The sequence below is a fragment of the Pleurodeles waltl genome, chromosome 3_2 (genome assembly GCF_031143425.1).
Source record: "Pleurodeles waltl isolate 20211129_DDA chromosome 3_2, aPleWal1.hap1.20221129, whole genome shotgun sequence".
Lineage (NCBI taxonomy): Eukaryota > Metazoa > Chordata > Amphibia > Caudata > Salamandridae > Pleurodeles > Pleurodeles waltl.
The window spans coordinates 175580597-175595957 of record NC_090441.1 but is presented as its reverse complement, the minus strand read 5'-3'; the positions used below and the strand labels follow the sequence as shown (position 1 = coordinate 175595957).

Here is a 15361-nt window from a genome sequence, read left to right as displayed (position 1 = left end):
TCCGTTTCATTTCGCTCTGCTAACACGCCTCCAAGCGGAAATCGTAGGGCGGGAACCTGCAGTCTGTGTTGACATGGAGTCACATGGCATTCTTCCCCTCCTCTCGCCCTGTTTGGGTATCTCTTCCCCGGCTGCCCTGGGCTGTCTGCTGTGAGTGCGCTGCTGCAGGGGCCCGGGCTCCCTGCTCTGCGAAAGGGTTCATTGTGGCCTCCGGTGGCTCCGGCCCTCAGCTGATGAACCCCTCACCTGTTGCCTGAAGGCTGCTCGGTAGTGAGGGCACAGGGTAAACGCTGGGGGTCTCCTGGGGTGGTTTGGGGCACCTGAAGGTCCCCCTCTCCTTTCGTTTGCACCTTTGAGGCTTTCTTGTAAAAGAGGTAGTAGCCGAGATGGCCCTTTGGTGCCACCGAGCCCCCGCTGCTGCAGTGCTCCCCCCGTCCTTATCTATACTCGGGGCTCTAGGGAGAGGGGCCCGACCACCCTGGGCCTATCGGGTCCCGCTGAGGGCCAAGACCACCTTGGCGCCCGAGCGCGCCGAGAAGAGACTGAAGACCTACGAGGAGCTTCCAGGACCCAACTGGTTCCAGGCGCTTTACTGGCTCTACGTCAAGGGGTACATCCACCGCCTCCACGAGCTGCAGGTAGGGCTCGTTGTGCAGGGTTGCCCCCACCCCCCTTCTGCAGATGGACATTTATTGAAAGTTTGTCTATCACTTGACAAACGTGATTATGCGCTTGATTAAATGACGAGGCTTATGCAGTTCTTGTGGGAAGCTGGCTATCTATGTAGTGTCCCAAATGTAGGGGTGCACTATGCAGATAGTAGGCGACCCTCATTGGTTTATTAATCCCAAAAAGCACTCTTGTGTAGTAACGTGGACGAGCAGCTAGGCTTAGAGGGTAGTGCTAAGCATTTGTTGGACACACAGTCAATAAGTGAGACACACACTCAAGAAGGAACTCGAGACCAATGTTTAGAAAAATAGTTACTTTGTTTTATATAATGTTATATATAATGTGTCAATACCAGAAAACTTCAAAGAACATGAGTACTATTGCAGTTGTATTGATCTAGCACATAAGTGACCCTTTTACTCAAAGGTGCTTTTACGAGGTAAAGGTTGTAAAGTACCTTTACTGCAAAGGGGTCCTTGCAAACCATTCTTGGGGGTCCTCTATGGGTTGTAGTGTGCTAGGGGTGCAAGGTCACAAGCAAGACCAGCGATACAGTTTTACCTGCCCTGGAGCTTCTGGGTGCAGTAGTGCTAGTCCAGTATCTTGCAACGAAACAGTTGGTGGCAGGGGGGGCCACCTAGAAAGAAACTGCAAGGGGGGGATTTCTGGACAAGTCTGGTAGCTCTCAATGGGGGACTCAGTCGGTGGGGGTCCTAGGAGCGAGGGAACACCATTGGATGTCTTGGGACCCCGGCAGTAGATCTCAGGTTCGTCAGATCTTTGTCATTGGTGCTCCTGTGTCAAGACTTCACTGTTCTTTGTTGTCCCTGCAAGAAGAGGGACAAAACATGACAGCTGCACTACTCTTGGCGATGTTCTCTGCAATGCTAATGTTGCTTGACGGCTGGTCGCTGCGTCGTCGGAGTCTGGTTTGGGCTTCAAACCAGCTTTGGTTGCTGCAGGGGTCTGATACCCCAGGTATTGGTGCAGGATGGCTCCAGTGGGTACTGATGTCTTCTCACTTGGTGGAGAGATGGGTCAGGTCTCTTGGAGCACAGTGACCACTTCGTGGGCAGCTGCTGCATCGGTGGACCTAGTGGTCAGCAGAACGATGAGCCGGACATTGCTGTTGGTGCCTGCAGGTAGCAGAGAAGTGGCTCCTCCACTCCAAGGGAGATGCTGACAGGCTGGTGAAGTGCTGGAGGACCTCAAAGGCTTTTGGCGTTCCCCACATGATGAGTTGGGATGTCATGAATGTCTGGACAGAAGCAGGTAAGCAGGCAGAGTTTTATGCCAAAAGTACACCAGTTGTCTACAGTTCTTGCTTCTTCGGCTCGTCTTTGTCCTCCTCCTTCTTCTTGGGTTAGACACATCTGTTCTTCTGGTGTCAGGGGGCCACCTAAATATTAAATTTTGGGAGCTTAAGGGAAGTGTACAGTAGTAGCAACAGGTCTAACCCTGTTTCAGAATTCTTAGTGCCACCAAAAACAAGATGGTGGAACCCTTCTCGAGTGTCCACTTCAGGTAGCACACCTTAAGGTTGTGACTAGCCCAAAGATGGGACACGCCCACTAAATAACTAATTTCCCACCTGTCCTGGTGGCAGGTGGGCGTCAGGGCAAAAGGGTGGCAAGTCCCAGGTCTAGGGAAAGCCAGAGTCGCATATCAAAGGCGGCAAGGACTTGAAACCCTTGGCCCTGATATGCTAAATCACTTGCCAAGCAGCTGTAGGCAGTGTGATCACCTTCCTCCAGGCAGGCATTGTTTCTGGCCTCTGAGAGTGCAAGCTCTCATCTCCAGGAGGTCAGAAACCCGTCCGTGGTGTCAGACTGACTGAGACCAGTCTGCCTGCACGCTAGAGGACGAGTAGGTTTTAGGGGGCACCTCTAACGTGCCCTCTGGGTGCATGTCATAGTAAATCCAAGACTGACATCAGTTTGGATTAATTAAGACAAGATGTTTGATACAAAACACCATAGGTTTCAGTGAAGCCACTATGTAGCTAGGTAACCTGTGGTGATGAGTGCCTAGCACATACCTTAGGATGGCTTCCCTGTTCACTTGTAATGTCCAAGTATTTGAACTCAACATTACAGTAGCATACCTGCTCATGCAGACATGCCCTCACATCAAATATAATCACCCTGCTTTAGAGCTCCAAGGCCTTCTATAGGGTGACTTGCATATATTTAGATGCATTGATTGGGGAATGTTGTGTTTTCACTCATGGCTTGCACCATGACAAGCAGTTTATGATGACCGTCCCTGTGCAGTTTGTAGGGGTGTCCCTGAGGGTGGCACAGTACATGCTGCAGCCCTTAGGGACCCCCTCTAGTATCCTGGCCCTAGGTACCAGGGGTACCATTTACTAGGGACTTACAGTGGTGCTGGTGTGTTTGCATTAAATTAACAATCTAGATATTTTACCTCGTTTTAGGGAAAGAGCACTGGCACTAGGGACCTCAATATCAGGGACCCAGTGTACCTCAGTAGAAAAACCTCAGTAGAAAAACCTCAGTACCAGTGAGCAAAAAGTGGGGTGACCATGTCCAAAAGGGCACTTTCCTACAGTGCTGCTCTGCAAATCTAATTACTTCTAGTCACTTGAGAGAAGAAGGTGAGGGGCACGGAGAATTGAGGGACGGTAACCATCGTTTGTACCTAATACCAGTGCTATAGGTGGCATAGTGGCACGCATAGACTAGGCCCTGGCATAGAAAATAAACACCTTTAGGTCTCACCTTTATGACCAAGTGATCTATTGGCTTTGCAGTGTTTTTAGCCGAGGTCCAACATCCAGGAAGCTGTGCAGCCTGGATTAAAAAAAAGATCCTTAGATTGCGACTGCCTGTGTCTTTTTGTAGGCACATGCACTATGCATACATGGGCTCCGAAATGACGTCACTTTTTTTTTTTTTCTTTTTAGTTACAGATCTGAGTAGGATTGGTAAGTAAAAAGGCAATGACACACACAAAAGCAGTTGGGGTCGTTTGGGGCAGGACAGCTGGCAGGGATGCCAAAGCAACATGAGAGTTGGATGAAAGTAACCCAGAGGGCCCATTGGGGAGAAGCACTTTGGCAAGTGCAAGTGGGGTGAGAAGAAGCAGCTGTGCAACACCGAGTGCGGAGAGAGATGTACGCAAGGTAGACTGCTTGCTAACACACACACCCTAGCGAAGTGCTTCACACAAAAGAAAAAATAGTGCTTGGAAAGCAATCAGTGGAAGCAGCGAGCCAGTCTGTCAGAGATTGTAAAGAGGTAATGCTCCATGGAGGGACAAACACAAGGTTGTCAAGCTGAGACACCAATAACAAGCAGACAAAGGGCTTCCCTTTCTAACTGTGAGTCAGGGTGGGATGTATGATTGTTTTGTGACTGCATTCACAGTCGGAAAACAATCGCAGTTTACACCCATTTCAAACTGGCGTTATTTACACCCATTTCATAGAGAATATTCCTTTTTCTCCCCGGTTCATCGCCCCCACACCCAAATAGACTTGCTGTTCAGTTCTTATGGGCTGATTCACACCTTTACCAAGGCTTCATATCTGGCGAAAACCATATCAGATCACTGCCCTTTGATGGCCTCCTTTCAGTGGGGCAGAACGCACGCACGCATCCCTGGCACCTACAACCGAACCTGCTACTAGATCCCCTGTTTCGCCTAGAACTGGCAGAGCACATCAACACTTATTTTACACTTTACACTTAACTGCATCCTAACGGGCAATGGAATGGAACGCCCATAAAGTGGTGGTGAGAGGCCTGTGTATATCGACGGCGGGAGGGGTGCGACGCATGCTCGTACGACAGTTGCTGCAGACTGAGTCGGAACTCCAGGAGGTGGAGCGAGGGGTGGCGTCGGACAGAGTGGCGTTGAAGGCTCTGGGTATGACACGCACAAAATGGACTGAGGTCGACTCGCGCTTGCGGCAGTTAGACTACCGTCATTATGTTGCCCGGACGCACTCCGAGGGGGACCGCTCCGGTAGGCTGCTAGCCTGGTTAATACGTGGTGAGCAACAGCGCACTCCCATAGGCACCATACGGCTAGATTCTGGTGTTATAGTCAACACACAATCAGAAATAAATGAAGCATTCAGGCAATATTGTAGTACTTTATATGCTGCACGTCCCCCTCCCCCCCAACATCAGGGCAATTGGCAGACTTTTTCAATGCACTCCACTTGACTCACCTCTCTGCATCCCAGGTGCTGGAATTGGAGTGGCCCATAGATCTTGAAGAGTTTCAGCAGACTTTACGCCAACTGGCCCACAACAAAGTACCGGGCAGTGATGGTCTACCAGCAGAGTACTACCGTACATTTTCCGCGCAGATAACTAATTCGTACCAGGAAGTGCTAAAAGAGGCTTTTACAGAGGGTCGGCTCCTGGAATCACAACGCAAAGCAATAATAGTGGCTCTCCCTAAGCCAGGCCGCGATCCATTAGATGTTCAGTCGTACCATCCCCTATCATTGTTAAACTTAGACTGTAAATTATTGGGGAAGATCTTGGCGAATCACCTTCTCCCGCTGCTGCTGACTCTGGTCCATGAAGACCAGTCCGGTTTTATCCCCAGTCGAAACACCTTCATTAATATACGATGCCTGATAAGGCTCATGGCTGATGCCCCGGAATCTGAGTATGAACGCGTAGCGGTATCCCTAGATATAGAAAAGGCATTCGATACACTGGGCTGGCCCTTTTTAATGGAGGCATTGAGGCGCATGGGTTTCGGCAAAGCATTCATGCCATGGATCACCGTCTTATACTCAAGACCGACATCCAGGGTTAAAACGGGCGGGAGTATATCAGACGGGTTTGACATCGGTAGAGGCACGAGGCAGTGCTGCCCCCTCTCGCCGATATTGTTTGCATTGGCGATCTAACCGCTAGCGGCAAGGATCAGGAGCAGAGCTCCAGAGTGAGGCATACTTGACAGTGATACGTACCGAATCGTCTCCCTATATGCGGACAATGCGCTAATATATCTATGCAACTGCTCAGAGTCCCTCCCGGACTTACTGCGGTTGCTGGATTTACTTGGAGACCTCTCTGGCCTGCACGTGAAGTGGACAAAGTCCTGCCTGTTTCCGATGACACTGGTTCCGGAAACTCGGAGGCCCACGGCCTTGACATATGCTTTACCATGGTGCTATACCACCTTCAAATACCTCGGGATTCACATATATCATAGTGCAACGGATCTCGAGAAGGGAACCTGGGACGTACGGGCAGATCCATCAGAGGCTAATTACCTTTTTGGTGCTCGTTCCCGTTATCCCATTGGGGAGAGTGGCGATTGAAAGATGATCATACTTCTGCGACGGCTATATCCTTTTTCTGCACTGCCGCTGTTACTTCCTCGTGTTTTCTTTGGGACGCTGAATAGTCTGTTGACTGGCTTGGTGTGGGGCAGTGGACGCCGGCGGGTGGCTCTAGCCAACATACATTTACCGCTTAAGCAGGGGGGACTTGGCGCCCCGCACTACGAGCTGTACTATGCGGCAGCGCAGATAGATTGGATTTCGCGCTGGAGGCAGGACCCCCCAAGCTTAGAAGCACGGACGGTACATGCCTCCTTGGGTCACACTAATGTGTTGCGATGGCTGCTAGACCACAGTTGACCTTCGCACTTTCACAACATCCTGTTGAACGCAGCTCGATGGAATTGGCGTTGCTACGTACTAGATGGGAATCGGGCCACACTCTACTCACCTAGGATTCCCCTGATGTCCATTCCGAATGCTGGGAGGATGGCTGGACAGCATAGACTGTCCTCTTGGCCCACAAAGGGCATACAGACAATAGAGGACATTTTCGGGGAGGGTCAATTACTGACCTACGCGTCACTCGCGAATGCCTATGACTTGGGTCAAGGCTGGTTTATAACATACTGTGCTTTACAACAGCTCGTACGTACTACATGGAAATGTGGGGAACTCGAACCCCCGACTGCTCCTATCCTGCATGATTTATTAGCCAGTCTGGGTACACAGCTCAGTACATCTCGGATATACAGTACTCTGCTAGGGAGCCCGGAAGTGGCTCAGGCAAAAGCGAAGGCTAGGTGAGACATGGTTCTCCCTACACCACTGACACAGCAGGCATGGAACACAGCACTTAATTTGACATACGAAGTATCACGTAACCCTAGATTCCGATACACGCAATTCAATTACTTACATCAAACCTACCTATCTCCACATAGGCTCCGGCGTATGTTCCCTCAAACTAGTCAGGAATGCCTGAGATGTGGTGACCCAGATGCTACTTTCTTTCATATGACGTGGGATTGCCCCCCGCCCGGTGCTGCAGTCCTGGCAAACCATAACCACACTGACTGCTGAATGGTTGGGCCACTCATTGTCTCCCACGCCCGAATCCTGTTTATTAGGTATCCGCCCAAGACCCAAAGGAGGGAAACCGGTGCGGAGGTGCATTGACCTGGCGTTCGTGCTATATAAATGCCTCTTGGCGATGCAGTGGAAGGCACCGAATGTGCCAGACACACACCGCTGGACAGGCGAGCTGTTGAACTGGGCGAAGGCGGAGGCGCAGGTACTGCATTCTCTCCAAGACAGGGGAGTGACAGTCAAGGGGGTAGATACGTGGGATTCCCTCGTTGTTTCAATTGAGAATAAAGATGACACTCGACCCCCTTGAGCTACCAGCAGCTTTATCTTCTACACATAATACACATATCCACCGCATTGATGAAGCACGAAGACAAATGAGAGTACACATGAGAAGCTGTCTCAACACAACATACACACTGCTTTAAATCTTACATGATGGGATTCCGTGTAGCTGACCACATATATGAAAAACACCCCCAGAGCATACAGGATGCGGTTGCCACCCACCCCTTGGGCCTACCTCCCCCCTTTGTCGTCTCCTCCCTCCTGTACAGGACCACCCACAGGCAGTTTCTACACTATGGGGGTTATTCCAACTTTGGAGGAGGTGGTAATCCGTCCCAAATGTGACGGATTTACCACCAGCCGTATTACGAGTTCCATAGGATATAATGGACTTGTAATACGGTTGGTGGTATATCCGTCACTTTACCGTCACTTTTGGGACGGATTACCACTTCCTCCAAAGTTGGAATAACCCCCTATTTCTCTATATGTTTCAATCTTTCTTTTCACCTTCTGATCTTTCATTATAGTTAATCTGTTATGTCCAAATTGTATTAATTCATGTCGGTACAATTATACAAGCAGTGATGTTGTGCCCGGATGCATATCCGGACTGTTATGTACTATAAGCCAATAAAAAGATTACAAAAAAAAAAGATATGATGCAGTCCCGCACATCTGAAAACAGGCCAGGATAACACCCTTAATTGAGAAAAAAAACAAAACAACAAAAAAGGCCTCTGCTGATCCCACAGTTCCCATCAATTACAGACCAAGCTCATTACTACAGCTGCAAACTAAGATTGTGGGAAAAGCTGTCAACGCTCAGCTACCTGAATATCCAGAAGGTAAAATCTTTGACAGTTCCCAGTCAGGATTTGGGCCCATGCAATGGAATAGAAAATGCCCTGGTAATTGTCACTGAGAACAGCATCAGGAACATTCTATATTTTGGACAGGACTGTGGCGCAGGTCTTTCTACTTACCTCCACAGCCTTTGACATGGTCTCCCACTCCAAGCTACTAACTAGATTAGCTGAGTTTGGCATGGGAAGATCAACCTTAACTTGGTGTCACTCTTTCCTCTTTACTTCTACCCTTCCAAGGGATATACAAAGACAATGCCGTGCAAACCTTTCACCCTCCATGACACACAGTCATCATGAGTGAGCCTAAACTCTTCCAGGGGACAGGGAGAGAGCATCAAGAGTAATCCTGCAAGAGACCCCTTTTCTTTTCCAAGGGACACATTTTTAATATTTTTTACATTTCCAAGGCGTATATAATGATCATTTTGGTTAAGGCTTGCCCCCTTCGATCAAAAATATAATGACAAGCATAAATACGCCTTTAATTCATCCATGGATATATAATGACTCATTTATATGCTTTTACCATTCCAAGTAGTGTATGATGAAAAGCTGTTCACTCTTTCAACTGATAGTAAGTGATAATCATGCATTAGCTTTTTGCCCTTTCGAGTGATCTGCAGTGTGAATCATGCATAAGCCTTTTAAACTTGCACGGTAGATACAATGAGAATTGTGGCCTTGTAAGCTGTATGTCCTTTTTACCCTTATAGTAGATATGCATATAGTGAAAACCATGCATAAGCCTTATTCTTAGCAAGCGATACAAGGAGAATTCTGTTTAAGCCTCACATGTTTTTGGGAAATATGCATTGGGAATCGATTATAACCATTTCACACTTCCTCGAGATATATAATCTAAATCATGCATGAACCTTTCTCTCATCAAAGGCATATATAATAATAATCACATGTAAATCTTTCACCCTGCCAAGTAACATAAAATGAGAATTTGTTGCAAAGAGAATGCATAGCAACAGTTCAAGTCACAACACATCTTCTCTCCTTAGAGAAATCAAATGATGGAAATAACATCCTCCTTTAACATAAGGACAAATAGATGGTAGTACAAATTTAAACTGAAATAAACAGCAAATAAAAGGACTAAAGATGTAAATAAATGATAAACAGTCCTAAAATATCGATACAGTAATGAACACGTAATACAATCCAATTACGCTCGGCCCCTTCACCAACACACTGCAACAAGGAGTTGCAACATACTCATCAACGCAACACCACATTCACCCCCTTCAGCAACACACTGCAACAAGGAGTTGCAACATACTCCTCAACCCAACACCACACTCACCCCCTTCTGCAACACAAAATGACAAGGAGGTGCAGCATACGCATCAGCGCAACACTAGGGTACACAGCCCTGCAAAGCAACACTAGGGTACACAACCCATCAATGCAACACTAGGGTACTTAACCCTGCAAATTTACACTAGGGTACACAACCCATCAACGCAACTCTAGGGTACTCAACCTTGCGACGCAACACTAGGGTACACAACCATGCAACACAACACAAGGGTAGTCATCCCTGAAAAGCAACACTAGAGTATTTAGACCTGCAATGCAACACTAGGCTACACAACTCTGCACCGCATCACTGGGGTACACAACCTATCAACATAACACTCGGGTACACAACCCTTCAACGTAACACTAGGTTACTCGACCCTGCTGCGCAACAGTAGGGTACTTGACCCTGCAATGCAACTTTAGGGTACACAACCCTGCAATACAACAGTAGGGTACTCAACCCTGCAACACCACACTAGGGTACTTGACCATGTAAAGCAACACTGGGGTAGTCGACCCTGCAATGTGACACTAGGGTACACAACCCTGCAAAGCAATAGTTGGGTACAATACCCTGCAACGCAACACTAGAGTAGTCAACCCTGCAACTCAACACTACTGTACTCAACCCTGCAGCACAGCACTAGGGTACACGGCCCTTAACACGCAACACCATTCTACATCACACATGCCACACACCTTACATGACCAGGGGTATAAGGCCGCAGACCCCAAACAAGCATGGCATGATTGAAAATACAGTTAGGCAGTATAACACTTAATAAAATGCACATGGGCGGCAAATTCAGCATGGCATAAATAAAAATACACTTATCCAGCAAGTTGATAATGGCTCTCAGACAAATGCTGGCATGGCAAACCAGACTAGATGGCACACAACTATATCAAGCAAATGATACTTTAAAGTCCCCGTTGAGTGACCTCTCATCCGAAATTACACTCACATTTCTGACAATTGAAGACGTTTCACAATTCTTCAGGTGCATAGTTCACACCGGAGGAGTGATGATTGCTGCTTGAATGCCTTCCAATGCCTTTATGTCTCAGTTCTACTTGCAGAATCCTCACGTAACACAACGCAGCTCCAACCACTCATATTTCGCCGCTTTAATACCTTGTTGCAGCTCTCACCCATGTTCCAGCTTTTTTTTCCATGCGCCGTAACCCGTGCAGGTTGAACTCTCAATTTTTCTTCAGATGCGCATCATACTCTGCTTCCTTTTTCCTCGGCCGCAGCAGTGCGCGTTCCACCTTCAGAACTGTTACATCAGCAAACCGCCCACTAGCACCTCACATGGCAGCACGTACAGCTTGCTTTCATTATGAAGCGGGCGACACACGCGCATCCACTCACACTCGGAATGCCTGGGACAGCACACAGCAGCCACGCGGGTCTTTTTTAAATACCACAATCAATCCTCACACTCCTAACAGCATATCCAAAAAGGGGTAAGGCAAGAAAAACAATGAACTTACTGGCAGTCTAACTGAAGTGAGGGTAGAATTCACAATATTACAGTTAATCCTCACGGCAGACTTCAACATTATTATGGCAGTTCATTAGCGCTGAATGTTTCCACTAGCTACCATCCAATGTTATAAGCAGCCTTTAACAATAAAACGATAATAATCTGTGTTTATTATCGATTTTATTGTTAAAGGAGCGGGGCCATGGGGGATGACAGGAACAAAAGGGGAGTGCACAGCCGGCCGGTCATCTCGGGCCTGCCAAACACACATGCGCACTTTGCTCTCTCCAACCTGGCAGTGTGTTGCTGGGCTGGAGAGAGTAGGCACAGGCTCCCAGTTTGCCTGAGAGTGCCAAGCCAGGGCACTGCTCCAGCCAATCCTAACACTGCTTTCATACAGCGTTACGAGTGGCCGCAGGGCATGCTTAGAGCCTGTGTGCCTTCAGTGACCAGGAAATGTATTTTATTTGTTCCCCACCCCCGCGAAGTCAAGACTGGTTAACTTGACCTGACGGGTGAAGCCCCAGAGATCACATCACCACAAGTATGTGATACTATCAGACTTGAAGTAATAGAATAACACCCAACAAACACTGCGGGCACCAGAGAAGTGCACATCTGGGGTATATTCAGAAGTAGTGGAGGCAGAACAGAAGGAAATATTAGACACTACAGTAGTGAATGTGTAGTCTTCATTCAAAAGTCATGGAGGAAGAACTGAAGGATCCAATACAGATTTCAAAGTCGCACATCTAAAGGGTCCCTTCAGAAGAAGCCTTTTTAGAAGTACTGGAAACATGATCAAAAGTACACTACAGAAACCACAGTAGTGCTTTTTGGTCCACTCAAAAGTAGTGGAGGTGCAACAGAAGGAAGTATTACAAGCACCACAGTAGTGTAACTAAAGGGTCCATTCAGAAGTGGCAGCAGTGGAACTGAATGAAGTACAGTATTAGGTCTGTAGAGTCCATTCTGAAATGATGGAGGTGAAATCAAAGAATACATTGCGGACACAACTCTAGTGCATCTGTAGCTTCTACTCAGGAGTAGACGTGGAAAAGAAAGATGCCTTAAGTACTCTAGCTGCTTTGATGTACCTGGGAGGGAGGACGGGGTAAGACTACTCCTCCCAAGCTGCAATGCATTGTGGGGGAGGTGGTGGACACCATGCCCCAGGCACCACTTGCAGTGTTGTCCATTCCCTCTGCGTGGGGCATTTGAACTACTGTTGCTGCTTTGAACTATTTGGGAGAGTGAGACTACACCTTCAAGGCTGCAACACATGAAACGGATTGGGGAGGAGGCACACACCATCCACGAGGCACCACGTCGAGTGCTTTCCATTCCCGATGCGCGGGGTATACCCGGGGGAAGACTGTGCCATCTGCACACAATAGATGCCAGGCCACATTTCAAGCTCCTTGTGTTTTTGATCCAATCATTTTCTGTTGGAAAGTACCATCCACATCTATTGCGGGCAAGGACCATCCCATCACATCCTCTATTATGAGTTATTTAACTAATGCAGTTGGTGCTCTTAACAACGAAAACGGTATAGTGGAACCAGAACTGCTGCAACGAGTGAACCCTTACCTGAAAAGACCCAGGAGTATGCTTCAGCTATCATTAATGACCGGATCATGGACAATAGTTTACAGGCTATTAACCTCTGTATATTTCACAACTCCCTTACCAGTGAAGCTGACATTCATGAAATCCCTTGACAGGGTAAGTGAGTGAAAGTGTCTCCTACTGTAAAAAGGTAAAAATAAATGACTCATCAGAAGTTCCATCAAGAAGGAAGCTTAAGTTCATACATCCAGATTCTGGACCTTCTCAAACAAGGAAAGGCTTGATAACTCAAACTACATCAGAGAGCTATACCTCTCTGATGAACTTGAAATCATTATTAAAAGGATTATTTGTGCAATACAAACGAGACTGACATCAATTGAAAAAAAACCTATCCAATTTACCAACACAACTAAATGTGCCTTTTCAACCTAATATATGTTTTTCTGTTTCCGCTAACTTTCAAATACCCATAACTGAAGCAGAGTCCATCACCTGTATCAATACTAGCAACTCAACTCTGTTACCTCCTAACGCTCTTGCAAATGTCCCCACTCTGATCACTGCATTTCAGGATGTACCTACCCTGTGTCATCATCACTTTGAATTCAGGAGTCGAGCCAACTTCTACTCGGGATATGGTGTTCCCTGCATGTCCTAATCCTGTTGTACAATCATCCACTCTCCTACAGATACCACCCGAAGCATCCACTTAAGTATTAATTTTGGCGGTGTTCCTTATTTGAGCTCCAGTCATGACGAAGGCCATATGTAACTAAAAAATAAAGTTGTTCATTTGATTAACATGCAGGTAGGAGGTGGCTGCCGTCTATATAACAACATCATTGTGATGAGGCTAGCTCATTGGATTGAAAAGATCCCAAAATGGTGGTAAGATGATTGCATGGGAGTTAACTTCAGGCATGCTTTTCTTGTGGAGCACATTCTGCATAACCTAACATGGTTCCACCCTCCTAGTGGTCAAATTAGCATTCTTCTGGTAGTATTTTTTTTTATAGATCTCCACCTTGTAACTTGCAACTTGCAAGGGTCATGTGTTAGCTCCACACACTTTATCCTTCTGACAGTGTGTACACCCATGATCTAGGCACAACAGGTTTGCTGTATTAGTCTCTTAATTGTGTAGACTGACTGTCTACTTCCCCTTCCTCCACAGCTACACAAAAGTAGGCTCCACTAGTATGCCGAATAATACTTCCAAAGCAAATTCTGCTTACTTGAACATTTCTTTGTGGGCTTTCAGTTCGGCCAAACCCGATCACCTGGAAAGGGTTTTCTTTGTTAAGCAATATGATAAAATATATATATATATATATATATATATATATATATATATATATTTTTTTTTTTTTTACAAGAGAGTTTGTTCAAGTTGGACTTTCATTTGGATGTCTTATTCTTCTATTCGATTTGAGCCACTCTCCCATGATCTTGCCAAGCAAATGGAGAATTTTCTTACTTTGGTTCCCTCTTCGCCCAATTGTAAGGTTTCTGTACTGTACACCAATTTGTACTCTGTGTCAGAACCAATCAAAACTTTCTTCTCTGTAATTTTTGTAATGACCATCTTAGTCGCTCGGATCCACGTCACTTAAAATCATTATCTGTTTTCTTAGAGCAATTTAGTAGTTCTGCAAACTATCCATTTCAAGTAATTCTGATGGGGCACTTTTATTTACAGATGTCTGCTGGAAACTGGCCTGTTGCTACATATTTTGATTTTATTTCAGATGATTTTGGTTTTCATTCCAGGAAGGATAAAAACGATAAAAGTTTGAATAATCTTCTGCTTGATTTTAATCTTATCAATCTGAGGAATATTCATGAATGTAATGGATCTGATTTCACTTTTCTTCCCACTTTCACTGATCATGATCATTATAGTACAATTTATTAAATTGTTTTGTCATAGTTTCTTAGAAACACCATACCCATGTTTCATATGCTTGTTAGCCAATTTAGTGATCACAACTCCCCGCTGTTCTTCATCTGACCCCACTGCTTAGATACTAGCATTTTAACCTATGCCAGATCTGAGAGATTACAAAACCAATGACGCATAATTTGCTGGGAATTGGTGAATCCAGATCATTTCTTATGAGATTTATTGTCAATATGTGCCTAAGAGGTGTTTTGTGTTTTAGATTTAAACATGGATTCAAGATCTTTCAACTCAATTTCTAACCTTGTCAACAGACTAATTCCTGTAGATGATGCACTCTTACACTTTGTCGCAACTTAGAAAGACCCCATGATAAAACTGTGGCCAACATATATAGAGACCATTACAGACATGCCCTTAAGACAACGGTATAGACCCTTGATCTGAAGCCTGAGGAAGAATTAGAGGCAGCCTGTGAACTGAATTATCAAAGTGTGTTTTGGAGGGTGGTTATTCTTCTAATTTTTAGTGCTCATAATACTGCTGTCCTAGTATCTTCCATTCAGACTAATAGGTGGTTCACTCATGTTAGTAAAATGTGTTTTATTTGTGATATCATCAAATAGCAAGCTTAAGTCCACATATCCGTAGGTCAAGATGCATCGCCCAGCCTCATTAGTCACTTCTGTTATTTTCGACCCTGTTGAGATTTCTGTGACCACATGCAAACAGCTGTTAAGGAAAGGCTTCTGGACCCGATGCAGTTGCAATGGATTGGTATAAAGGCAACCCTTATGTAAAAGCTCCTGTTATCACTAATAACCCTAACGCTACTTCTAATTCACGTCTCCCCTCGTCTAGAGCCCACTCCATCAGGCAGTCAGTGTACAAGAAG

At 46.2% G+C, this 15361-nt stretch overlaps 1 protein-coding gene across 2 annotated transcripts in view; it reads left to right on the top strand.

Moving 5' to 3' along the window:
- The first annotated feature begins 201 nt into the window (after positions 1-201).
- LOC138286652 (sterol 26-hydroxylase, mitochondrial-like) overlaps positions 202-15361 on the top strand; it is a 92603-nt gene continuing 77443 nt past the window's right edge. Inside the window, exon 1 of one of the 2 annotated variants that reach the window (XM_069227114.1) lies at positions 202-638. In XM_069227114.1, coding sequence (XP_069083215.1) covers positions 387-638 — 252 coding nt within the window. In that variant the 5' untranslated portion in view covers positions 202-386. Of the gene's footprint in view, positions 639-843; positions 1945-15361 lie in introns of those variants that run through there. The other variant, XM_069227115.1, reaches the window with a different exon arrangement.